Raw genomic sequence first — 26,728 nt, 5'->3', positions numbered from 1 at the left:
AATATAAATATATATATATATATATATATATATATATATGTGTGTATATAAAGATTCCTGGTGGGTGGGACCCACCTAAAAAGGGCAACTTCTCCTCCATCCACCAGTGCCGTGAATCAAAGCACATGGCTCTGCTGACTTTCCCAACTCATTCTGCTTGTGGGCTCCACTATGCCTACCTGTCGTCCGTTCATTCCTCGAAACTTCACAGTCAACACCACGCTTCTCTACCCTTTGACTTACACGTGGCACTAATCCTAACCCCTTCTTTTTATTTTTCACAAATTTAAAAACAAAAATTTATATATTTATATATAAATAAAATAATAAATAATTACGGAAATATGAAAATATTTATTTATTACATTTAACCCACAAATAAAAACATAAAAAGAGAATACTTTATAAATAATTAAAATAATTAAAAACGTTAAAAAGTAAATTATAAAAAAAAATAGAAATTAAATTGTATAATTTAATAATTTATATTTTATAATATAATAAGAGAATTTTGACATCATATTATATTGTTATATTAAAAAAATTATAATAAGTTTAAAAAGATTATTTTATATCATAATGATTCAATACGTATAAGAGAATCTCCGACAGCCAAGAGAAAATTTTGCAAGGCATCATCATCTCTTAAGATATATATATATTTTTAATTATTCTTTTAAGCAAATAAATTAATAATTCACATGATATTTAAAATAATATATACATATACACGTACATATATGTATATGTTGTGTACGTATATGTATATATATATATATATATATATATATATATAATAAATAAAAATGTTGCCGTGATGTACAAAATTGAGACATGTTTGCATAAAGATTCTTTAGATGGACCAAGTTTTGTGCAGTGTGTTATGGGGATGGACCGACGACAAACTTTGTATTATTTTATATAATATATGATTATTAATACAAAAATTATTTAATAATAATTTACTATTTAATATTGTTTTGTGGGTCAAAGTTCAATAATTAAACCAAAGACCACCATGCGATGTAATTTAAATATTTTATTATCTATTTTTTAATTAAAAATTAGTGTTTAATTAGACTATTATTAATTGATATTTTTTTAATCTTAATCACATATTTTCTTCACTTAATCATAATTAATTGAATAGGGTCATAATTTTTTTTTGCTAATTATATTCAAAATTTTATTTTTATTTATTAAATTATTTTAATGCAATTAATTTTTTCATCATATTTTTTTTCTGCAAAATTTTAATTAATATAATGAATTGTGTTGGTGCTTTGAATGTAAACCACAAGAAGTGGAGAGTGGATAAATCAAAAATCAAAATGGTAGATTGAAAAGATTTTAATGGGTGCCCATTTTCTTTCAATCCACTCAATATATATATATATATATATATGTATATATATGTATATGTATATGTATATGTATATGTATATGTAATATAACAAATAACTTTATTTATTTGAGAAAATTAAAAAAAAACATAATTTAAAATCAATATTAAATTAACTTAGAAAAAAAAATGTTATCTTTTCATTTAAATTTTTATATATTTATTTATATTATATTTTTATTTTTTCTTTAAATTACAAATTAGTTTATATGTAAAATTTTTATATGTTACATTGCAATAAGAAATAAAAAAAATATATATTTAATATAATATTTAAATTTTAAGCAATTAAAAATAAATAATTTTTTTTAAAAAAATCTTATTATTATTATTATTTTAATTTACATAATGCAATTGGTGGAGCCTAAGAAATTAAGGAAAAAGGCAAACAATGCCAAGTTGGCCTGTCCGCTCGCTTCACCATAATCATTCTAAATATGACGTCATTCATGACATCATTTTCCCGACAATCTTCGGACCGTCCAACTAACGCAAACACCACGTGGTTAAATCTCATCCGTCCAAATTATCCCCCACGGTACATTTCCTCAAAACCCTTTATATTATCCCCCCATGCAAATTGTTTCCGCCTTCCTTCTTCCAAAAACTTCACCTTTTCCCTTTTAGGGTTTTCCTTCTCTCTCTCTCTCTCTCTCTCTCTACCAAACCCAAGCAAAACCAGACCCGGACATATCCTTTTCTTCTGAAGAAAACAGAGAGAAAGAGATATATACAAAATGGGTACTGCTACGGGTGCAGAGCGGGACAAGTACACTCTGATAAATTTCGAGGAGACAGAACTGCGTCTCGGGTTGCCTGGTGGCAATGGAAGCGAAGGAGAGACTGTTAAGAATAATGGTAAACGAGGGTTTTCAGAGACTGTTGATTTGAAGCTTAATCTTTCGATGAAAGACTCCTCAAACAAGGATGAAGCTGAAAAATCTAAGCAGAAGAACGTCGCTCCAGCCCGCCCTAATGACTCCGCCAAGCCTCCTGCAAAGTAAGTCATCATACCACTTCATTGAATCAAAGTTTGTAGACTTCTGTCATGTTTTATTCCATCAATTCATGCTGGCTTTGCTTTTTATGATTAATTATGAAGTGGGTGTTCTTTTAAAGTAGTTATACAAGCAACTATCATGATATATTTCAAGATTGAACCCAGGGGTTCTTGGGTTATATATGGAGAAAAATTATATAGTCTCGTGTAAGTAATTAATGGAATTTAGATAGTGAAAAATAAATCTGATTGAATTTCCCATTTTATACTCTTGATATTAATAGAGATCTAATTATACTATTTATAAGATGAACTTTTTATCAGCACTCATTTTTCTAAACCTAATCTTTTGTCTTTAGCCTTTTTGTTAATCAATAATATTTATATATATATATATATGTATAATTTCACAGTTTATTATGTTGATAAACAAGATTTTGATATGAAAAATTTATTTTTAATAAGAAGTACGAAAATTAAATTAATGGTTTGATAATTAAAAATAAATAATAATAATTAGCATGTTTAATTATGTTTTTTTTCTGGCTGTGAGTTGTCTGTTCAATGAATCTTGTCCTAATACATGATTATGGCTTTTCAATGTGTTGTCGGGACGAAAGAGGAAAAGAACAAGACACAAGGAATCTCATAATTTTCTCTCTCTCTCTCTCTCTCTTAATTTTCTTTCGTTTTCTCAGTAACCAAACAAAAGTTCTAAGTCTGAACACTAAAATTCAAAGCCAATAAGTTAAGAAAGTCTACATTTAGCCCACCTAATTTTTGCTATTTTAAATGCAAACAATTTTTTTTTTTTTTTTCAAAATCTTTGGCTGCCCAAGTTATTAACTTCAGTTCATTACTAGAGAAACATTCCTTTCTTGTTTTTTTTTATCAATTAAGAAGCTTAAAATTCATGTTCAAATTAATTAATCACTTGTTATGTGACTTTAGGGCACAAGTTGTGGGATGGCCACCGGTTCGTTCCTTCCGAAAAAATATCATGGCCGTTCAAAAGACTTCTGCCGATGAGACTGCACCGGAAAAAGCCAGCGGTAGTGGTAGTAACAATAATAATAATGTTTTCATCAAAGTTAGCATGGATGGTGCACCGTACCTACGCAAAGTAGATTTGAAAATGTACAAGAGCTACCAAGAACTCTCGGATGCCCTAGGCAAAATGTTCAGTTCCTTCACAATTGGTAATTAATTTAATTAGTTACTTTACGAAATTCTTAATTAATTACTTAATTGACTTTAATTATAAAGTTAAGTTAAACTAATCGTGTATTTTAAATGGGTAACGGTTATTTTTAGGTAATTGTGGGTCACAAGGAATGAAGGATTTCATGAATGAGAGCAAATTGATAGATCTACTCAATGGATCTGAGTATGTTCCAACTTATGAAGACAAAGATGGAGATTGGATGCTTGTTGGAGATGTCCCATGGATGTAAGTGTTTTGATTTCCACTCTAATTAACTTCTTTCAATCCCTAATTTCAATTAAATTTTCTCATAATTTTACTAATTTATAATTATTTTTTGAGTATAGAATGTTTGTTGACTCTTGCAAACGTCTACGGATAATGAAAGGATCTGAAGCAATCGGACTTGGTTAGTGCCAAAAATTTAAACTTTTATACTGCTCGTGCACCGAACATTCTCTTAATTAAACATTATATACGATAAATATCAAGTGTTCTACAATAACCCGATTTATAATTCGAAAAAAAGTTTTTGGGTTTTAATTTTTATAGTGAAAATTGATATATATATATATATATATATAAGATGTGTTTGGTATTTTGCAGCTCCAAGAGCAGTAGAGAAGTGCAAGAACAGAAGCTGAATGGGATTTTTTTTTTCCAAGCAAACAAGACTTAGTTGATTGCAAGCAAGAAAAAGAACCACAAAAAAAGAAAAAGCAAACTGGCTCTAAAGGAAATGAGTTGGAGAGCTTTGAATGTATCATACATGTATCAATGTATCATGGGGTTTTTCATATATATAAAAAACACCTTTTATATATATATATATATATATATATATATATGAGGAATATATTCAGAGATTTGTTTGGGGGGTACCAAGAAGCAAATAATAGAAGATATTATGTTTATATATATATATATATATTTTTTGTCAATGGCTTGTCTGATTAATAATTTACCCTTTTTGAATTGTCATGTGTATTTTTGTCTCCAATTCACTTTTTGTAATTTCATCTATTTTTTTCTTTCACATATATATATATATATATATATATATATGAAGATATTCCCTATCATTATGTATATTTTTTAAAAAAATTATGTAATATTTTTTGTGGGTATTATTTTTTATTTTATAATTTTTTGTGGGTACATTTTTAATGGGTGATTCAGATCCAAAGAAGAAAGTGATAAGGTGGGAATAAGGGCATGTGCAATGTATTGGGGGACATTAATTGAATTTCCCCAATGCTATGATTATTATATTTATATATTTATAAAATATTCGAGTCTATAATGTCTTCCTTATAAAATAAATTACTTACTATTTATTTAATTAAATAAAAAAATGAGATTATTTCTTTTAAAATTTATTGAAATTATCTATCTGTGTTTCTGATACGAATCATATCAGTGTTTAAAATTTAACACTTGTAATGAATTAATTTTTAATATTTTATATTTTTTTTAAATATTTAATTTTCCTTTTCAATGAAAAGAGTTAAAATAATTACGTTATATTTAAATATTTTAAACAATAATTTTTTATTAATTAATTAAAATATTACACATGTGGCGTTCATTTTTATTCAAATTTATTAGTTATAAGAACTGTCATAAAATTACGTCATAATTAAGTCATCTCTCTTTAGATTAATGCGTCATTAATGTACTAATTACAAAATAACGAATAAGTATTAAATATTATATAAGTCCAATAAATAATGTGTTCATTTGGTCAGATTTTAGGTTCATTATATTTGAAAATTTTTTGTTATAATTATCATAATTTTATTTAATGTTTGAAATTTTTTGATAAATTAAAGGTTTTTTAAAATTTCAAAATTGAGTATATAAAAATAAAAATTTATAAAATAAATATTATTAAGATATTATCTTAGAATAATTATGTATATTTTTTGATAAAATATTATAAAATAATAAGAAACTAAATTTATAGAACTGTTACACTACTCATTTGTAATGCACTGATTTTTTTTTCAGCGATGTTACTACTATCCTATTAGCATACGTGACATAACACATATCATTTAAATTACTAAAGTTACTCCATTGTATATCAATTAATACGGTAACTTATAATTTTATAATTTCTCGTTTCAAAATGAGTTACTTGCTACTAACTATATTAGTATTCCGTTTCATTATCCAAACTCTCTGCTTCGTCCCTTCTACCCGCTATGTTCGAAAGTACATAGCTCTGGTACAGCTTTCGGTACTACATCATCTGTAAGTGATATGTAATGAGCATACACAAGCTCAGTAAAATAAATTCAAATCATAAACATAGCATGAAAATTCAGTTAAATACCTACTCTCCTAGGTCCCCACTTCCATTTAGTCACGCCAATTTTCCTACCCACACTCTTATCTTCTTACTCACCTATCCCTACTGTAATTACAACATCTCCTTGAAGAAAATTGTCAGCTCTCCCACTTTCTACCATGTGAAGTCACCACGTTAGGCCATCCCAACATTACCCAACATACTTGCCCACTCGACTTTGACCCGGCCACTCACCCACACTATTACTTATAGGTAAAAATTCCACAGTCGTCACCAATATCGGCGACCTCTTTTTGTCACCACTCGACCCTCAACCGGCCACCCACTCACACCATTTCCCATTCCTTCTATCACCAATATCGGCGACTCAACTCATCCCCAATCTCCTTAATCCTCCCACTTCTTACCATGTGAAGTCACCACATTGGGCCATCCTAACATTACCCAACGTACCTGCCCACTCGACCCTGATCGGACCACTCACCCATACTATTATTCTCAGATAAAAGCCCCTAGCCGTCACCAATATCGGCGACCCCTTTTTGTCACTACTCGACCCCCAACCGGTCACCCACTCACACCGTTACCCATTCTTTCCATCATCAATATCGGCGACTGAACTCATCCCCAATCTCATCAATCCTCGACCACAAACTGGCCAAACACTCACACCGTTACCTATTCTTTCCATCACCAATATCGGTAACTCAACTCATCCCCAATCTCATCAATCATCGACCATAAATTGGCCACACACTCACACTGTCACCCCTCCAGCAACTCCTTAACTATCACCAATATCGGTGACCCTACACATCTCCAGTACCAACAACTGTCAATAGCCAACATCGGCGCTCCTACCTAGGAAAATATCACAACTACATTTATGCAATTTCTATAATCACAATCAATCATCATATAAGCATGCATATTCGATAACAAATATACAAAATATTTTATATAGACATATATATTCAATCAGCACGTAGAGTAATTCATCTTCACCTACAAACACGTGCAATCAATAAAGTCCATACAATTTCTACATTCTTATTATTCCTGTCATGTAGCATACACACACATACACACTGTTATCGTCATTCTCTCCCCTTCTTTCACATTGTTTGGACGCCCATCCCAACTTTTTGTCTTCCTATTACCCCTCCCCCATGTATCTCTCTCTCTCATTCCACCTAATCGTCTCTCTCAAAATACTAAAGCCACCATAGTCTTTGTTCCATACTCCCTTCTCAGCCTAACTTCAACATCTGGGGTTTTCTCTCTCGTTAATGATTGTCAAACACTCCTCTACATATTTTCCTACACTTCCTTGTCTAATCTCGTCATTTTCGAATTGGTTTCTCTCTCTGGTGATATTTTGTTGCCTATACATATACTGATCTATACATATACACACGGTCTCATTTCTGCCTCTTCTCCTATTTGAGTTCCTCACCATTTCATCTACTCCTCTCGATTTTCTTCCTCATTGACTCTCCTCCGATTTCACAGCTTCCTATCCTCGCCGGTAGTCCGCTCTCTCTCTCTCTCTCTCCCCCTCTTTCTTCTAGGGTTCATTACCCAAACATCGTCACATTATAGGATTTAACCACAAATTTCTATTTTCAGTGTTTAAAACTCGAATTTATATTACCTCTTGCCTCCATCGACCTTAACACAACAACATTTCTCTCAATCACCCCAACCTTTCAAGAGTCGCTTCATCTCTTTTCCTCTTCAGTCGAACTTCCTCCCCTTTTTTCACTAACCTCACCCTTAAAACCCTTGTTGTATTATAGATGAGAAGAAGGAAAGGGATGTTGTTCTTGCAAGGCCTGCTGCCGTTTGAGCTCGGGTAGGTCCCCTTTTTATTTATTGAGCCGAAAAAGACATTGGGCTTGCTGGGTATTACACCTTAATCCTAAAGTCGAGACTTTAGATAATTAATTTTAACAAGTTTTCAAACTGATTTAGACGTACTCGATTATTCAAATTTCGTTTATGTTTAAGATCTAAGTTTTGACTTTTGCTTAATACAAGATTAGTATATGTTAATAAAATATTAAAAAAATAAAAAACTAAATTTATAAAATTGTTCCACTACTCCTTAATCCTAGAGTCGAGACCTTAAATAATTAGGTTTAACAAGTTTTTAAACCAACTTTGACCTACCAATTATTCAAATTTCGTTTATGTTTAAAAGTTAAGTTTCGAGTTTTGGGTACTACAAAATTAGTGTATATTTTAACTTGATTTAAATTTTAATTCTTATTTAATATAAAGTTAATATATATTACCATTCTTGCCTAACATAAAATATATATTATGTTATATTAGATAATTCTCACGGGCCTATACCGAAATGGGCTTTGTTATCTCAACTATAAATAACCTACAGGCCTATATGAACTTGATTCCTCTGTATAAATTATCCCATACATATTATATATACGTATATAAATATATATTGTGTATATTGCAAAGAGAGATTTAGCATTTATGCTTCAGTATTTATTTATTTTTACTGTATGCATACAGTGTTATAAGTTACATAAAATCACTTATTTTCCTTCTTCAAAGTTAATTATTTGCTATTGTCAACCTCCATATATGTGAAATCTTGTTGTTTAATCACCACAATTCACAAAACTGTAGTTCACAATGAGATGTCCACGAGCATTGCCTTGTCCATTCGTATCGAGTTGTCTGAATACTCCCGCGTCCAAATCTAAACCTCCGTTTGCACATTGATCGACAATTCTCACTGTCGCCTGAGCTCCCGTTTCCGTATTAGTCACCTATTCAAACATCATTCACATTTTTAGAATATAAAATAATTGATTGAATCATTTCTTGTCGCATTAAGTTTTTAAAACGAACCAGTTTGATCGACGTTTTAAAATAGTATTAGATTCAAAAGTCTTATCGTTTGAATGGCAAAATGTGTCTTATAAACGTACCCTCAAGCACCGGCCACAAGAAGGCTGTCCGCGAGGGCCAACAGGTCCACAAAACGCAGTCCATCCGTGTCTCCTCCGCCAAGCTAGAGGCTTGTCGGCATCCCATGTCGAGCAAAAAGCGCTGACGGCTCTCAAATCCCAACCATTCTGCTCCGGATTATAGAAATGAAACGTCGCTCTAACATTAGTGGCAGTTCCTCCACCAGTGTCGCTGCTGCCTCTACAATTACTTTGACAATTTTTAGCCGGAGAGCAATGATCGTCGGTAGTGCCACAGAAACCAAATTGGCTGCAACACAAATTGTTAGCACAAGTTCGACCACCGGCTTGCCGGCCGCAATTCTGGGCCGTGGCAGCACCAAGTAAAAGTCCCACCAACACAATCGTGAATGCAAATGCTCTACTTCCCATTTTCTTTTTGTGTTCTTGGGAGATTTACCATGTAAGGAAGGAGAATTTATAGGGGCTAAGGTTTGATTTATGTTATTATTCAGCTATGGCGGCCAAGAATTTTAAAACAGTTTTCTTTTGACTAATCAAATATCTTCGTTTTCTTGGGCTGGAGTTTTGATGATTATAACCAGACCAGGAAGAAATTCAAGAGAGAAAAATTTGGAATTGGACCACCGAAGTGGGCGAAGCTTGGTCAAGCTAGGCAACTGATATAGGAATACTATATAGGAATAGTACTCTACTATATTGAAGTCATGTCCACTACTCTACTATATAGGAATACTACATGCATACATACATACATACATATATATATATATATAGATAGAAAGATATATACAGAATGCTATACTTCTTATATTGATTATTTTGTTCTAATTAGTTGATCTTTATTATTAGTTTTTAATACTGTTTAATGTTATGTTTAATATATCGTAGATTAAAATTAAAATGTATAAATATAATTATTGTTTAGTATACTTTTACATAATTCAATTTATATATATATATATATTATGAGAGGTTTCACTAGAAGCAGAAATTATGATATTTTTGAAATGATGTTATATGTATATGTACATACAATGCTGACAAAAAAATCAACCTAACCTTATCTAAACTAGTCTTTTAATTACTCTTGACCAAAGCAAAAATCAAGTGTCCAGTTTCAAAGTTCCTCGTAATTTATATTCATTATTATTTGACTGATACCCACATGAAGCCGTCTTCATTTTACTACATGCACGATACTATCCTATCTAACCATTTATATACATACATGTATACATACATATGTATCATCATCATCTTGCTTTCTACCCCCTTGATCAGATGACCTTACAACATCACTGCACCCAGATCATAACAATGATCATAAGCATGCATGCTGTCTATATAAACACCATACATCGTATAATAACATATATATAATTTTAATGATGAAAATCAAGTTTCAAATTTAATATCATCACGCTTCCTTCCTTTGCTTTTCCTAATACTTAATCACATTCATGAACAAACTCATACACCCATACGTATAACACAATACATATATATATATATATAGGTATTTATGAATGTTATTGTCACATATACAGAGTTAAAAGATCACAAGCAGTGAAGATCAAAATGGAGAGATCAGTTGGGGTACTGTACGTCGTCGTTTTATCATGCTTAGTGCTGGGACGTTGCACTAACGCCCAGAGCGCGTCCAACGTACGCGCCACCTATCACTTCTACAACGCCCAGCAAAACGGATGGGATTTGAGAAAAGTGAGTGCCTACTGCGCTACTTGGGATGCTGACAAGCCTTATTCATGGCGGAGCAAGTACGGCTGGACTGCCTTCTGCGGCCCCGTCGGACCTCACGGTCGAGCCGCCTGCGGAAAATGCTTACGGGTAATCCATAAAATTCATCAAAATCATAATTTTGACGCATAAATTTATACATTTCAATATTTAGATGTCACTTCCGCATCAGTAAACCTTTAGTCGGTAATTGTGGTTTAATCCCAAGTACAGTGTTGACGTGCTTGTGTGTGTATACATATGGCTATATGTATGTATAATGCAGGTAACAAACACGAAAACAAGAGCTGAAACAACAGTGAGAATCGTGGACCAGTGCAGCAATGGGGGATTAGATTTGGATTGGAGTGTGTTTAAGAAATTAGACACAGATGGAAGTGGGTATTTACGGGGTCATCTGATAGTGAATTACCAGTTTGTCAACTGTGGAAATGGATTAGACTTCAATCCTCAATTATCTATTAATCTTGACCACTAATCCACTCTTTAGAAAAGTGTTTTGATTTAAATAATCAGCAAGACTTCTTGCTCTCCATGTTCGGTTTGTTTGTCTGTAATCTCTTCGGTCTTTGATCGAAGAGACCATAGTATGTATGTATATGAATACATATATACATATATATATACATATGTTGTCTGTATTTGTGTGTAAAAGTTCATTGTATTCCGTTACTACTGTTTAAATAAATCTATCTTTACATATTAAAAATTAAACTATCTTTATATTTATTAACTTTAAATAAATAACTATTTTAAATTATTAAAAATATTCTTATATTTAAAATTATGCTACTAACAGAGTGATTAATTTAAATATTTTTTGAAAATAAATTAATTAATTTGACACAAAATTAAAATATAAATAAAATTATACAAAAATAATAATAATTAATTTCAAAGAGACAAACCAGACTCTTCGTCGTCCTCGAGAGAATAAGTATAAATAAAGTAAAGAGTACAAATCAAACCGAACACTCCAATGAGTATCCAACAAAGAAGATTATTGCTTAATCCAAATGGTAATCCAGTTCCTTCGGTACTCGTCCTCTCATCCAATAAGGTCATGGTCGAACCAACTGTTACTATTGCTGTTGCTGTTGCTGTTACAATTATTGATTTAATCATATTGATTTTTGAGTCTTCTGTTAACCCTTTTTTCTCTAAAGTACACTTAACTCGGTCTTTTGTCGTAATTATAGACCTTCATACGATTACAGATAATAAAAATTATTATACACATTAAATTAAAGTAGAAAGCTATAATTTATTGTTTAATTATATAAGATATGAAGTTTGGTGGATCCATTTTTGAAGAAGAAGAAGAGCAAAAAGAGATTTAATATTGTAAAATTCAGATTTGTGATTTAAACACCAAATCTATGGATGGAAAAATTACAAATAGCCATAAATTTTATATCCTCAATCCTTGTATAAACCAATCACCACCCTCCACGTGGAAGCATTTAGATGACGTGTCATGGTTCATGTTATATACATATATGTATATATCTATAATATAATATAGGCCCTATAAAATTAAAACATATATTATTTTCTAGATGGGGGTCCATGTACAAAGTAAATGGGCTAAATCTTAGAGGGTCCATGTATTTAATTTTTGGGTTTATGATTATATAATTTTTTCAATATTATTTCTTTGAAATTATTAATAAATTTTTATTTTCCACCCTTTTACTTCATATGTATACATACTAAAATATTATATTCCAAATTTTAATTACTATCTTATATGTTAAGAAAATAAGATATAATTTTCTACCTTTCATTTTCTTATGATATGTTTGATTTTATTTTATTTTTTCTTAAAAAGTTATTTTATCCTATTTTATTAGTTAGCATTCATTGTATTTTTATATCTTTGACTTAATATATTTTTTTAGAAAAATAAGATAACACTATATCAAATCATTTTGTTACATTTTAAATATAAAATCCAAGATAATAAATGGGTAATTCAAATATTTTGTTACTTTTTAAGTATAAAATCAAAAATAATAAATGGGTAATTCAAACATTTTACTAGTTTTTAAGTTTAAAATCCAAAATAATAAATGAGTAATCAAATTATTTTGAAGATTTTAATTAATGTAATCCAAAATTTATTAAATCTAAAAATTGTAGAATATAAAAAATTTGATTTTTAGAATATAATTAATAACAATATACCTAATACTTTATATTATTTTTAAGTATACAATCCAAAAAATTAAATGGGTAATTTCAAAAACAATGTATCTAATACTTTATATCCTTTTTTAAGTATAAAATCCAAAAAATTAAATGCGTAATTTCAAAAATTTTGAAATTTTAAGTAATAAATATGTGAATTGCATTGAAACTCAAAGTTATATGGATTTTAAATACAAAGAAAGAAAAAAAATTAATTTATATGGTCTCATTTATTTATAATCTAACCAAGTAAAGATTTCTAATAATTATTCTAAACAAAAAATGTGATGTTGTCATTATACATGTATATAATAATGTTTTAAACATTACAATTAAAAATTAACCAAACAAAACAAGATGTAAGAATATATCTCATAATGTAAAATGCATTGTATCATTGCATAATAAAATCTTATGAATATAAAAGTCAAAATTCAATTAATCATATGCTTCCTTTCCTCGAATATGAATATATATATATAAATTAAATAAAATATTCCCAAATTAAAATATACTATTAATTTTTTATTAAATGTAAATTTAGTAATATACCCAATAACAATATATTTAATTAAATAACCATATAACCAAAACATTACCATATAAAATTTTGAATTAATGTAATTGAAAGTGCCCCCACAAAGTTTCCATATTATAAAATCATGATAAGTGTGACACAAAATCGTTTGTGGCCACCTTCATGTACCTATTAATTATAAAAATCATACTTTATGGTATTTCAAAATTATAATATAAAATAATATAATTTAAGATAATTACAGCTTAGTCAAAACTTACGTTACCATAAAACATGCATAAAACATTATAATAATAATAATAATATATTATTCTCCATGTCATGGCATGTATCATGAGGAGGAGGTTGGTATTACATACCTTAAAAAAATTAAATTAAATAATTATTACACATGTTCATTTATGGGTATTTAATTATGAGTCTTCCATTTTTAGATAACATTGAATTCATATACATACATATTTCTCAACCCATGTTTTTATCATTCCATCTTTTTTTTTTGTTGAAAAAAAATAATAATAATTCAAATATAAAAATTCAAAATTTTAATATTAATTATAAGTACTATTTTTTTATTAAAAAATATGTTTTATATTAACATATTAAAATAAAATTTACGTTAAATAATAAAATATTAAATGAAGTAAGACGATATAGAAAATTTGTACTTAAAGATGGTACGAAGATGAATTAAATTTGTAGTATAAAATTTATCTATATAGAAACATTATTAGTTATTAATATAATAAAAAAATAATGTAAGTTCGAAGATTCATCAATGTTGTTCTTTAAATAACGCGGTATAAAACATAATTTAGATTTGTAAATTTACGAGGATTGTATTATTTTATTAAATGGTTTAATTTTAAAAAAATAAATAATTTTAATTTAAAAATTAAAGAAATTAAGAGTGGGGGAAAAAAAATCAGAAGTTGACAACTCATGATAAGAACTATTTTCAAATGTAGTAATAAACGAAGTATAGCTCCTGGACCAACACGTAGATACATACATTGATACATATACAATATATAAATAAATATTTTATAATAAATAAATAATTTATAAATAAATAAATAAATTAATTAATTAAAAAACGGCTGTGTCACTCGGTCTCTTCATGTTATAATTTCTTCGGTTGAAACACAGGGAGAAGAGAAAAAAATCCAAAAAAACAAAACCCTCCCACACGATTTTGGTTCGTCCCTCTCGATTTTGCGTTAAAGGAAAAAGGAGCCAAAAATCGAAAGAACACCCACGTAATTTTACGGCAATAAACAGCTACCCATCTTCCTAATTTGGCCAACACGTTGCCGCTCCTCCTCAGATCTCTATCCAAATGGACCTCTCCCCCCTTTTAACGCTCAACCCGTATAAAAAGCCGAAGCCTTTTCGGTTTTGTCTCACTTCTTTCATCTCTTAGTTGGTGGGGGTTTCTTCGTGATTGTCTATCGGTTGTTTCAGTTCAATGCAGTGTTGATAACTGAAGGAGAAAGCGATAGACATGGCGACTTCTTCTGACGAGGTGGTGAAAGTGAAAAGGGAAGAGCTTGAGACATGCATGACATGTTCTATCTGCAACAAGCTTTTCAAGGAAGCTACCACCATATCTCTCTGTCTCCATACTTGTTAGTTCCTCGTTATCGTCTCTTTTATCTCTTCCTCTTGCTTATCGATCGTGTCTTTGTTTTCCATCTCGTTGTTTTGGTCGATTTTGATTTGGATTTTTGGCCTTTGTTTGGCGTCGTGGAAATCTGTGGGTTGTTTTTCGTTTTTGATTTTGGGGGTTCGTTTGTTTGAACGATTTTGTTGATCGGTTTATCGACACGGTTTTGTTTGTTGTTTTTGTTTATGCATTTCTCAACTTTGTATCTTTACTGGTTTATCTGTTTTATCGGTGATAACGGCGGCTGCAACCTTTAATTGACATGGACTAACCTTTCCAGTTCTTAATCTTCTGTTATCATTTCATGTTTCATTTCAATTTGATCTGGGTTTGTTTTTTTTCTTCAATTTATCTCCTGTGTACTTCACATTATCGCGTACACGTACTTGACTACGTGGTTGCAGACATATATACATACACCTCGTATATACTGTTCATGTATTTTTATGGAGGTGTAAGTATTTATGTACGTTATGTATATTGTAATATTTAGTTAGGTAGGAAGAAGGATTCTTCAATCGTATCCATGTCCGGCTAGAAACAATTCAAAATTTTGAATTGTTGGGGGGAAGAAGTTCAAAGTCTTGAGTTCTTTAATGGTTAAATGCTTAAACCGTTTTTCATTTAATGAATTCTTTCTTTGTTTATAAAATGCTTTACTCATTCTTAATATGAAGCAACAGGTGGGTAAGATTCTCTGGAGATACGCCTTGTAAGTCGTTTTCCTTTTTGTTTGTGCTATGTTTTTTAAATCTGGTTTCTGTAGATAAATTCTTAAGCTTTCAAATGATTAGATTACAGAAGTGATTCTACTATTAAGGCCTGTGATTTTACACGTGCATGTATTGTTACTGTTTTCTGGTCTGGAATATAATATATGACCGTGTCACAAGGTGGTCAAACACAACTACTGTTTCCAACTCTAGGATTGTGAGGTACTTCACGCCTGTAAAAGCCTCTATGTATTTTGGTGAACTCGAAATGACTAATCTGCCTTATCTAGCTTATGTGGACGACACCTGGATTTGGGTTTTCGATATGAGCTCACTGTACACATTGAAGTATCAATTGTCTATTTTATGGAGACTAAATTTTCAAGGTGACAGGTATACTCTTAAAAATGCTTGAAGGAGCAAGTTGATTGTGTCGCCTTCAATTACTTGCTGAACAATTATATGATGAATTTTTAATTGATCTTCCTGTAATTCTTTTACTGTTGTTAGTGGTTTTTGTAGATTGAGGAAATTATATTTGAAGTTTATGCTTCTCTGAGGTGTTCTTGACTCTTCCAATGATCAGATTCTAATTATCAAAATTTAAAATTTGAACTCAGTCTGCAGGAAGTGCATATATGACAAGCTATCAGGAGATGATGAGATGGATTGCTGTCCTATATGTGATGTTGAGCTGGGCATTAGTCCAACCGACAAACTCAGGTTAGAAGTTCTGTCTTCTTACTATCTACAAAATTAATTCTTTGTTAATCATATAAGTAGAGGTATGTTTATCGAGCAAAACCTTAAATTTTACATCTGCGAAGAAAAACTTCCTTAATGAATGATTTACAGTTCCTTCTTTTTCCTTATCTTTGAGAATTACTGAATTGGAACTTGATTAAAAATCGAAATGACATTACACGGTGCTTTTGAAACTCAGTATTTTCTAATTAAGCTTCAACCTTAGATTATCTTGATTTTGATGATAAATGATGTTTGGTTTTCTTCTAAATTCCGTCAGACCAGGATTGTTAGGTTATAGCCTGGATATTATCTAATAAAAACTTGTTTCTTAGATCTTCATTTTTGAGAAGGGCTTGCTAGATTTTTTACTCTCTCATTACAATTACACTGACTTGAAGGCAAATGTCAAAGTTGGCAAGTTTTTGTAAAAACTAGGACGACTTTCCAAAGAGAGGCTCTTCGTGCTTTCTCAAATTTTCTCAATGTTTATTTGTGGTACCGTAACAAAATCTTTTACGTCGGTCATCTAGGTCTTGTTCATGCAATCCTATGCAAATAATAGAGGTGCTTTATTGGACAGGCTCTTAATCATAATGAAGTACGTCTTGGAAATATAGGTTGACTGCGTAGTTTCTGTTTATGGAATCCTATTGAATAGTTAAAGCATTTCTATGGAGAAACTTTCTTTACTTCATTTTCTTGTCTTCTATTACTGGTCTACCCTAGGATATATTAAGTCTGTTTGCACTTGCTTTCTGCTTATACGAGCTGGCATTTCAATATATGCAGGCCTGACCACAATTGGCAAGATATAAGGGCAAAAATTTTCCCTTCGAAGGGAAAAAGGACTGCAGCCCCTGAAGCCATGACGTCAGCTTCACCACCTGCGAAAAGGAAAGAAAGGTCATTGTCATCGTTGGTGGTCAGTGCTCCTAAAGTTGACATGCAGAGTGACTTCAACGTGATGGGAAGCAAAGCTATTGCGAGAAAGGCTGCTGGTCTTCAAGGTAGCAGTTTTACTGTTGATGAATCTCATGATAGGAAACAAGAGTCCATGGAGGATAGAATTGATAGTTCTGGAAGCTCAAGCTCGCATGAGACTTTAAGCAGAGTCATTCAGGAAAAGAGGCAGATGAAAGAGGGGATTTTTACATCTGAACCTCCTAATCATGAAAATCCAGAAGATGATGACGAGATACTGGAGGGGAAAACTGATCTGTGGACACCCTTAAACTGTCTTGTTGAAGCTGCTAACAGAACCAAGTCCTCTAAGTTAAGTTTACAAGGACTGTCTCTTCAAGCTCATGCCGATGATATCAAACCACATAGTCCTGAAACTAAGACTGGGGAAAACTTGCCCAATATTGACAATGAAATTTCCTCATCTAAGGGCAAAAGTAAGGGGGATGGACAAAGTGCGGAAGTCCAGGATGACAAAAATGGTTCAGATTCACAGGCTGTAGCAGGGAGAGGCCAAAGGCTACGTGCAGCTGCTCGAAAAGCAGGAGCTGCTGTTGAGTCATCTCCATCGGCAAAGGCTGTGCTAGATGCTTCAGGGTCTAACAGAAGAAATACTTCAGTTTGGTTCTCACTAGTTGCTTCCGAGGACCAGTAAGATTCTTTTACGACAATTTCAATGTCCTGATACATACGACTTAAAATATCTATGTCATTGTATGGTAATCTAGTGCTTTGCAATTACTTTGTTATCATCTCTGGTTTTATGGTAATTGTCTTCAGGAAAGGAGATGCTGCCTTGCCACAGATTTCTGCAGGCTACTTGAGACTCAAGTAAGTTCATTCAGTTACTTAACCTGCTTATGTGTTCTATTATTTCGTCAAGTTCATTGTTTATTTGATGCCTGATCATGCATATATGCATGTAAATTTTTGAGAAGCCAACTAGTCTTGATGTTTCCTTGACTATCTTGTATTTTATGGTGCCTGATGCTGGATGATAGATATGATTCATTTCTTAGGTTCTTCTAACATGTACTGAAGATCGAGTTGCAAAGCCATATAACTGAAAATAAAGTTCTCTCCTGCCTTTTTTACTTCGAAAATGACGATAATACGAAAACCTATATTATGTGTCGTCAAGTCTTGGCATTAATCATGCATGGTAAGAATCAATTTTGACAATTGATCAAGGGGCTTGGTAATGCAGTTGTTTACTGACGTGGTTGTGACCTCACTTCCTATATTGGAAATTTTGATTCTTTGTTGCATGAGTATCTACGTAACCGATCCTTTGTTGCATGAGTATCTACGTAATTGATCCTTCGTTGCATGAGCATCTACGTAATTGATCCTTTGTTCGTTGCATGAGTATCTAAGTAATTTCTTCTCTGTTGCATGAGTATCTACGTAATTGCTTCTTCGTTGCATGAGTATCTACGTAATCAAGGTAACACAAGGTTGAATTATTTAATGTTGACTATATTTCAGTTCCGAATTAAATTTCCCAAAGGAAAACTGCTTCTCTTAAAACCAAAGATCTCATTGGTGAATTCTTTTAATGATATAGCTCACGATAAGAAAAAGTTTGAATTTGATGTTGGATCCATTTTCCTCTGACCCAGGCTTTTTGTATCTTTCAGGATGATTTTTGCAGCATATGAAAATAGTTCTGTTTTCACTAAATATTTCTCTTCAGATTCATATTTGTTTCCATGTTTAAATGTTCATCAACTCTACTTGTCATATTCATTGGTTTCTCATTTTTATGTGACAGGGATGGTAAAATCCCGGCCTCATATATCCAAAAATACCTTGCAAAGAAACTTAATCTTGCCAGCGAATCAGAGGTAAGTTCACCTTTATTGTTTTCTTGACAATGTTATTCATGCCTTGCTCTTTGGCAAATCATCTCGTTGAAAGCAAAGGCTACTGAACGTGCTTAGCTTGTTGTTTTAGGTCATTATAATGCATCTCTTTCAGACCCAAGTAACCTTTCTCATAATAGTTCTTGGCATACCGAAATCTTACCTTACTGCTCCCTCTCCATCTTGACCCACTTCATTATTATTTTATCAATGATCGAGTCCCCTTATTGTATCGACCTTTTTCTTCCCCAACTTCCCAGTTATATTTCCGGACTTTCCCTTTTCTTGGACTTGAAGATACTCTTTTGTTGACCCAGACACGAACTACCAACTCCGGTCTTCACAATGCCTAAAGAATTTTCGACTTAACAATGCATTGCATTCTTGTCTGCCCATGAAAGAACAGACAATCTCCTAACAATTTCTGTGTTCGTGTTTTCCATAGGTTGAGTTAATGTGTCGTGGTCAGCCTGTGACGCCAGACCAGACATTGGATAGCTTGGTTGATCTGTGGTCCCGAACTGCATCAGCATCGAAGAGGGTACCTGTCCAAGTGGGTTCGTCCGGAAAGGATTTTGTGATGGTTCTTTCATACTGTAGGAAAGTCGAATCTCCTTCCAACAGCAAAGCAGAGTAGAAACAGTCTTTTTTCTTTTCTATGGATCACCATAGTTGGCCTCTGGTGCCATTGGATGTTTATGGTTTTGGGATTTCATTTGACTATAGATGAACTTATATTTATCATTTGTTACCTGTAGGGTTTTTCAGTTTATTCAAATAATTTTTCTCCATTAATTCTCTTATGGTATGCAATGCATGTTTGATGAATTATTTTGGTTTGATAAAGTGTTTTAAAATTTCTCTCTTCAAATATTAAGTGAATTTTTTTTTTAAATTTTTTTTTAAAAAAAATATGTTTTGAATTTTATTAAAAATAAAAAAGTTTTTTTTTTTTTGAAAATCTATATATTTTTGTGATTAAAATAAGTTTGAATTTTTAAATGAAATTTATATTAAAAATTTATATAGAATTTTCAGTTTGTTGAAATAATTTTTCTCCATTAATTCTCTCATGGGTATTAAATTATATTTTTTTTCCAAGTGTTTTTAAGTGAAATTGAAATAAAATGTATTTTGAATTTTTTTATTAATTTAAATTAAAATAAAAAAGTGTTTGAAATTTTATAGCTTTATATTAAAATAAATTTGAATTTTTAAATGAAATTTATGTATTTAAAACACAACTTAAAATGCAAATAAAATTAGTTTGCAAATTTCCAAACAATTTATATTTGTGGTTTTTAGAGGATATTCATATAAAATTTTTTTGGTTATGCCCAAAGTACTTAGACCAAAAAAATAGTGAGTTTTAACTTCTATTTGTATAATAAGATATAAAAATAATTTAGAAAACTAATATATATGAAATAAATTTACTTATCTATCAATATATTATTACGTATAGATATTTGGTTGACTTTAAAATTTTTGTAATATAACGAAGTGTAATTAATCTTATAAAAGAATTAATTATTAATTACATGTTCATGTTTAAATATATCAATGTAAATATTTATTTAACGTGAAAGCGTATTTGATGGCAAAAATATATAATTATGCATGTAATCATATTTACGTTATTTTTCTTAAAAAGAAGAATAAAAAATCTCGGAATATCTCAAAATTTTATAATACTTTTTAAGTATCTAAAAAATCCTTAAATATCTTCACATATTTAAGAATTTTAGAAATACTCTCGAATACTAAAGAGTTTAAAAATACTTTTGGATATCGAATAATTGTTAGATAATTTTTAGATACTTAAAAATATTTCTAAGTATTTTGAGTATTTAAGATTACTTTATGATACTCTTTCGAATATAAAAAAATTTAGATATTCAACATTCACGGGAGCATTTACTAACAATTAGAGTACTTGAAAGCTTTTTTTTTTTTTTTGAATGAAAACTTCGTTAACGTAAATCTAAAAATACAATTTAAAATAATTTACAGTATTCGAGAGGTAACATCTCTCAAATGTGACAACTTGAAAATAAATATGCATCCCTGGCAACACGGTGAGCCACAACATTACCCTTTCAACTGATCCAGGTGACAGAAATTTTTGATCTTCATTCTGATAACTTTTTACAGTTTTATACAATAAATCTGTACTCATATTCATCCGGTTCTTTAGTAGTAATGACATTTTTAATAGTTTATGCGTCCAATTTTACAATACTTGATCTGATAAAATGAATATCAATATAAAACAGCACATTTCGATAACCCATCAGTTCAGTTAGAAACGTTGAACAGCAGTTCGATAACCTCCTAAATATAGTTTTGAGCACATTTCTAAACGAATCCCTTAAGATTGCACCATAACCCGCCTCAGAATCACTCCCATGAAAGTGTTCTTAGTATTTTAATTGTAGCCTACTATTTATGATCATTTTAGTTATTTTTTTTTATGTAAAACATAATGTATATTAATCTTGTTCCAAATAAGAGTCAAAATTAGATTTAGATTTTTATTATATTCTGTTTCCTCTAATTAAGGGAATTACTTTCTGTCACGTAATATTATTTTCTCTCGAATATATCATGACTCATTGTAATAAATTAAGTCATTAATTCTACTTTAGATTATACACTACGGTCTACGATCATTTTAGTTATTTTTTTTTATACGTAAAACGTAATATATGTTAGTCTTATTTTAAATAAGAGTCAAAATATAGATTTAGATTTTTATTCTATTATGTCTCCTTTCATTAAACGAACTAGTTGCCGTCACGAAATATTAATTTCTTCCAAATATATCATGACTAATTGTAATAGAATCTAATCTAATAACCGTAGCTTATATTAATAAATTAAGTCATTAATTTTACTTTAAATTAAGCATTATACTCGGTTGTAAATTTAACGTATTGCGTAGTTTATTACGCCAATAACTTGGTCCCGGGCATCGACCATTATACCCACAATGATCGGACATACTATCGCTATCCATAATGGAAGGGAACACTTGCCTGTTTATATAACAGATCGTATGGTGGGACACAAATTGGGAGAATTTGCACCTACTATAAAATTCCGCGGACATGCAAAAAATGATAATAAATCTCGTCGTTAATAAAAGAAATTAAAAGAAATATAGATTCATTAGTGAGAGGTGAACCTTATGATAAGTAAAAGAAAGAAGAAATCAGATACAAAAGTATACGCTTTAGGTCAACATATACGCATGTCTGCCCATAAAGCACGAAGAGTAATTGATCAGATTCGTGGACGTTCCTATGAAGAAACATTTTTCTTTAAAAAATAAAAAGTAAACCTAAAATATGTGACAAATAGGAGAATTAACATAAATTGCAATGTTCTTTATCCCTAATTTGATCTGCAATGTATGCAATTAATTGCACCAAATAACAATTTTTTTTTTCAAAATGCAATATTATTATAAAATTATATACTTTAAATTGCTTCAATTTTGTGGATTTCCTTACAATAAAAATAGAAATTATATAATTAAAAGTATATAATATAAATTTATTTAAGGATAAAATTGTATAATTTTTTTTTTTTGTGTTTAACTAATTCTTTAACAAATGTAGAAAATATAATAATTATATATGCTCAATAATTATATTCTTCATAATATAAAATTTTTAAAAAAATTTAATTCCTAATTTATATTTATATTTTCATATTTAAACCAATATATATTTATATATTCTTGATAATATAATTTTTTTAAAAAAGTTAATTCCTAATATATATATATATATATATATTCTTGATAATATAATGATTATGGGCCTGAAACAAGTATAAGCCCAGCCCAGGGTTCATACTTAATAAGAGGTCCAATAGATTCCATGGATTTTCCCGTTATGCTCGAGACTGACTTCCAATCTCCGTCCTTCCTCCGAAATTTGTCATCATGCAGCAGGTAATCGAAAATCAAAACCCTAATAAAACCTCAGTTCTCCAATTCATTTTTCCCCTTTTAATTTTATGTATGATTTTGAATTTTACGAGGATTGGTGAATGATATTGAACTGTGAACTTGAAGGGAAGTGGGTCTGAGACGGAGGTAACCTGGGAAGATCAGCAGAACATCAACAAATTCGGGAGATTAAACAACAGATTCCACGAGCTTGAGGACGAAATTAAGATAGCTAAGGTATTTTCAGTTCAACTTAAATCTACTTGCTCGTTTTTATGTTCCATGTTCTTGTAGCTTTGTTTTTCAAAAATGTGTTTTTTAGGTTTAAAGTTAAGGATGTTTAGGTTAATTGGTGGAGATTATGATGGGGGGTTTTGTAAGTATCACAAAACCAGGCTATAGTTTGAGCAGCTTTTATGGTATTTGATTGCTTTTGGAGGAAGTTAACAGTTTTCTTTAAATAACTTATTTGAAGCATTTGGATTGTGAGTGAGGGAGATGAGTTTTTAGAATTGGGAGGCTTTTGAATTTTGTGTTTAAAGTTCATGAGTATATGTTCATTGTTGGGTTTATGTATGCATGAGCTTATGAATGTATTTATTACATTGTGATGGTAAATCAACAGATATAATTGTTTCTTATCATGTGAGTAGAAATGGATATTTTCTTCTTGCAAATCCATTTCTCTTCCGCTGATAAAAGGCCCAAAAGCGAGGAAATGAAGGCTTACTGGTCTACTTCGTTGAAAAAAACCAGAAGGTTTCACAATTCAGATGACAGAATTAGTATTATGCTGTCTTTGCTCTGGGAGATTAAATATCCACCTCACCTAGAAAACCTATCTCACTTGGTTAAAGGAAATGGTAAGAGTGGAACTATGGGGGTAAAATGGTAGAATTTTGGAAGATTTATATATGTCTTACACTGTTTGACATGTATTTCACTGGCAAAAAATAGAAGGTTGAACGATTAAGACAGTGAAAACTGTTTTATTTATCGTGGATTAATATGTATAGGGCTATGATATGTACAAGTAATTGCTTATGCATTGTGCATCATTTATCCAACTGATCTAGGATGCAGCATTTGGACTGAGGTAAAGACTTGTCAATTACCTTTTAAATTTTCAGTTTCTATCTTGGCTTCTGAAGTTAGGAAAATATGATATCCTAATATTTTAAGAATGAGACTATAGGTTTGAGTTAATACGTTGTCAGCAAACCGTGTGCCAAAAAACAAGCTGAGATGCTTTTCAACTGAAGTTGGGTGCTTTCTTCATCTAATAATTAAGCTATAGTTGTACATTAAGCTAGATTCGGTTTTCATATCCCAGGCACCTCCACCTTATCCCAAGTCCATAACTGAGAATAGATAGATTTCCCCCAACAATCCGATCGAGCTGAAGTGTAAGAGCAGCATTTCAGAGGCATTGGGTTAACAGACAGCGAAAGAGAAGGTTATTGAACACTCTTCGGCACTGCTGCACAAGAACCATCCATGAACAAGATCTTCTCATTTTTCTGAGGTGGCCAAGATTAGGAATCCTAACCCAAGCAGCTTCCTATTCTCATGAATAAATATTTTTCAGTTTTTGACATGCAATACCCTAGTTAACACCTGAGATTCCATTAAAAATATATCAGCGGTGAATTTGAAATGTGGAATGTTGAGTTATCCCAGTTAATGTGCCGTAGTCCCAATTAATACCCCCTATGTCGTAAGATGTTTGTCACCTCTGATAAAAATATGAACATCGATAACATCTCTACACCATATAAATTGTGTTTTTCACAAATAACTAAAATGTTACAACCAATGAAGTTGGAATTTTAATTACAACTAAATTTAAGATAGGTGAACAAGAGTTAATGTTGCGATTATTATTCCTTTCCCACTTTTATTTTCATGTCCTTCATTTTGTGCCAATTGGAAATAGAAAAATGGAACATAAACAATGGAAGAAAGAGAGTAAAATTAATCTATGGAGTACTGTTATATACAATGCTAGAATATTTGATGGGGGATTTTGGCATATTTTAATTAACTTTATCTTCACCAACTCATTTTGATTCAGTTGGTTACTCCCCCCTCATTACCACGAGGAGGGTAGGTTTAAAACTTTACAAGCTCCACTGAGGCCATAAGAAAAAACCCTTTATCTTCATTTTAATCTCTTTTCTTATTCCTTTTTCTGCAAGAATGTGATCAGCAGAGGAGCATGTAGTAATCATGCTTTACTTTTTCTGGCTTACTTCTTTTCATTCTTAACAATTACTTTCCTTCAGGAAAAAAACGAGAATCTGGAGGATGCTAGCAACGAATTAATTCTTACCGATGAGGATGTAGTACGATTCCAAATAGGAGAAGTCTTTGCTCATGTACCGAGGGAAGAAGTTGAGACGAGGATCGAGGAGATGAAAGAGGTCACGAGCAAGGAGTTGGTAAAACTTGAGGAAGAGAAAGAATCTGTACTAGCACAGATGGCTGAGTTGAAGAAAATCTTGTATGGGAAGTTCAAGGATTCCATCAATCTAGAGGAAGACTAATTGCTTATCATTTTGGTTTTTAATCTCCGTGACTCCTCTGTACTTTTTTTTTTCTTTTTTGACCTTATTGTTTGTTTTACTATTGCAAATCTTGCCTTTTACAAATATTACAAAAGGATTTTTATCCAATGATTTGTTTGGATGTTCAGATTATTGCTGTTGATTTCATGTGTGTAGACAGTTCAATCAAAGAACATGTGGGTTTCTTATACTTGCTTTCTGTTCGTTTTAGGATATATTTGGAACAGATAAATTCTCACAGTTTTGATAGATATTGAGATAAATTATCACAGTTCTCTAAAGAGAAATTAGTTTCTTTCTTTAGCTCTTAGTTTCACAAACTCATTAATTTCTCTTCGTGAGACATTGTGTTCAAGTACATCGTGAATTTTTATTAAAAAATTATATTATAATCAGTATATATATACTATTTAAGTAATAAAATATTATTTTTCACTAAAAAAATCCACATCCAGAGGGTTTTTCTATAGCATTCAACAACAATAATTATCTTCAGGGCCAAAAAAAAAAAAGGAAATCACTAAAAATTTGCAGTAGCCAACAATGGATGACGCAGATCACATGGAATCATCACTATACGGTCAGTGATAAGGCTTTATACTGACAACCTCTTCATGGGCCAACTTGGAGTATTCATCACTTACTGCTAATCAAACCAGATCTAAAATTATCAGAAAATTTTGTGCCCTAAAATAAAGTAGTATGGTGTATGATTATTCCCTTTTTGTAAGCCATATCTCTGTTTAGGGTCCTTAAATAATATGCCTAATCTCCCTATCACTCAACTTCTGTTCTGTTTATATATATATATATATATACATATAAACTGTTCCTATATACATGCTTCTTTCCAAGCACAACACTACCAACTCCCTTCTTCCAC

The 26,728-nt window shown here is 30.9% G+C and overlaps 5 protein-coding genes across 5 annotated transcripts; 4 read left to right on the top strand and 1 right to left on the bottom strand.

The window, feature by feature from the left end:
• Window positions 1-1,990: 1,990 nt before the first annotated feature.
• On the top strand, window positions 1,991-4,474 carry IAA16 (indoleacetic acid-induced protein 16). The gene is made up of 5 exons (XM_022036674.2): window positions 1,991-2,402; window positions 3,354-3,601; window positions 3,717-3,852; window positions 3,954-4,015; window positions 4,213-4,474. Exons 1-5 carry the CDS (start codon window positions 2,140-2,142, stop codon window positions 4,248-4,250), a joined length of 747 nt encoding a protein of 248 aa, XP_021892366.1. The 5' UTR covers window positions 1,991-2,139; the 3' UTR covers window positions 4,251-4,474.
• Window positions 4,475-8,409: 3,935 nt separating this feature from the next.
• Window positions 8,410-9,326, bottom strand: LOC110810462 (pathogenesis-related protein PR-4-like). The gene is made up of 2 exons (XM_022036663.2): window positions 8,881-9,326; window positions 8,410-8,718 (listed from the first exon to the last, which is right to left on the bottom strand). The coding sequence occupies exons 1-2, from the start codon at window positions 9,289-9,291 to the stop codon at window positions 8,548-8,550; spliced, it is 582 nt and encodes a 193-aa protein (XP_021892355.1). The 5' UTR covers window positions 9,292-9,326; the 3' UTR covers window positions 8,410-8,547.
• A 1,071-nt stretch (window positions 9,327-10,397) lies between these two features.
• LOC110810481 (wound-induced protein-like) lies at window positions 10,398-11,355 on the top strand. Its single transcript, XM_022036685.2, has 2 exons — window positions 10,398-10,731; window positions 10,907-11,355. Exons 1-2 carry the CDS (start codon window positions 10,462-10,464, stop codon window positions 11,117-11,119), a joined length of 483 nt encoding a protein of 160 aa, XP_021892377.2. The 5' UTR covers window positions 10,398-10,461; the 3' UTR covers window positions 11,120-11,355.
• Window positions 11,356-14,499: 3,144 nt separating this feature from the next.
• Window positions 14,500-20,111, top strand: LOC110819368 (E3 ubiquitin protein ligase DRIP2-like). The gene is made up of 6 exons (XM_088222619.1): window positions 14,500-14,997; window positions 16,369-16,471; window positions 17,285-18,106; window positions 18,236-18,286; window positions 19,230-19,302; window positions 19,766-20,111. The coding sequence occupies exons 1-6, from the start codon at window positions 14,874-14,876 to the stop codon at window positions 19,955-19,957; spliced, it is 1,365 nt and encodes a 454-aa protein (XP_088078745.1). The 5' UTR covers window positions 14,500-14,873; the 3' UTR covers window positions 19,958-20,111.
• Window positions 20,112-23,133: 3,022 nt separating this feature from the next.
• Window positions 23,134-26,035, top strand: AIP3 (ABI3-interacting protein 3). The gene is made up of 3 exons (XM_088222620.1): window positions 23,134-23,281; window positions 23,405-23,515; window positions 25,564-26,035. The coding sequence occupies exons 1-3, from the start codon at window positions 23,273-23,275 to the stop codon at window positions 25,822-25,824; spliced, it is 381 nt and encodes a 126-aa protein (XP_088078746.1). The 5' UTR covers window positions 23,134-23,272; the 3' UTR covers window positions 25,825-26,035.
• Window positions 26,036-26,728: the final 693 nt, after the last annotated feature.

Source organism: Carica papaya, chromosome 6, assembly GCF_054855325.1.
Source record: "Carica papaya isolate Zhongbai chromosome 6, ASM5485532v1, whole genome shotgun sequence".
Taxonomy (NCBI): Eukaryota; Viridiplantae; Streptophyta; class Magnoliopsida; order Brassicales; family Caricaceae; genus Carica; species Carica papaya.
Note: the sequence above shows the minus strand (reverse complement) of the source record. Positions and strands in the feature narration are given on the sequence as shown.

What these genes read in the sequence shown, in the direction of transcription:
- LOC110810481 (XM_022036685.2), top strand. Translation starts at nt 10,462, where the DNA reads ATGGAGAGATCAGTTGGGGTACTGTACGTCGTCGTTTTATCATGCTTA. An exon ending in CCTGCGGAAAATGCTTACGG is followed by an intron (nt 10,732 to 10,906) that starts GTAATCCATAAA and finishes TGTATAATGCAG; the next exon opens with GTAACAAACACGAAAACAAG.
- IAA16 (XM_022036674.2), top strand. Translation starts at nt 2,140, where the DNA reads ATGGGTACTGCTACGGGTGCAGAGCGGGACAAGTACACTCTGATAAAT. An exon ending in TCCGCCAAGCCTCCTGCAAA is followed by an intron (nt 2,403 to 3,353) that starts GTAAGTCATCAT and finishes ATGTGACTTTAG; the next exon opens with GGCACAAGTTGTGGGATGGC. An exon ending in GTTCAGTTCCTTCACAATTG is followed by an intron (nt 3,602 to 3,716) that starts GTAATTAATTTA and finishes GGTTATTTTTAG; the next exon opens with GTAATTGTGGGTCACAAGGA.
- AIP3 (XM_088222620.1), top strand. An exon ending in ACGAAATTAAGATAGCTAAG is followed by an intron (nt 23,516 to 25,563) that starts GTATTTTCAGTT and finishes ACTTTCCTTCAG; the next exon opens with GAAAAAAACGAGAATCTGGA.
- LOC110819368 (XM_088222619.1), top strand. Translation starts at nt 14,874, where the DNA reads ATGGCGACTTCTTCTGACGAGGTGGTGAAAGTGAAAAGGGAAGAGCTT. An exon ending in AGTCCAACCGACAAACTCAG is followed by an intron (nt 16,472 to 17,284) that starts GTTAGAAGTTCT and finishes CAATATATGCAG; the next exon opens with GCCTGACCACAATTGGCAAG. An exon ending in GCAGGCTACTTGAGACTCAA is followed by an intron (nt 18,287 to 19,229) that starts GTAAGTTCATTC and finishes TTTATGTGACAG; the next exon opens with GGATGGTAAAATCCCGGCCT.
- LOC110810462 (XM_022036663.2), bottom strand. Translation starts at nt 9,291, where the DNA reads ATGGGAAGTAGAGCATTTGCATTCACGATTGTGTTGGTGGGACTTTTA. An exon ending in CTTGTGGCCGGTGCTTGAGG is followed by an intron (nt 8,719 to 8,880) that starts GTACGTTTATAA and finishes ATGTTTGAATAG; the next exon opens with GTGACTAATACGGAAACGGG.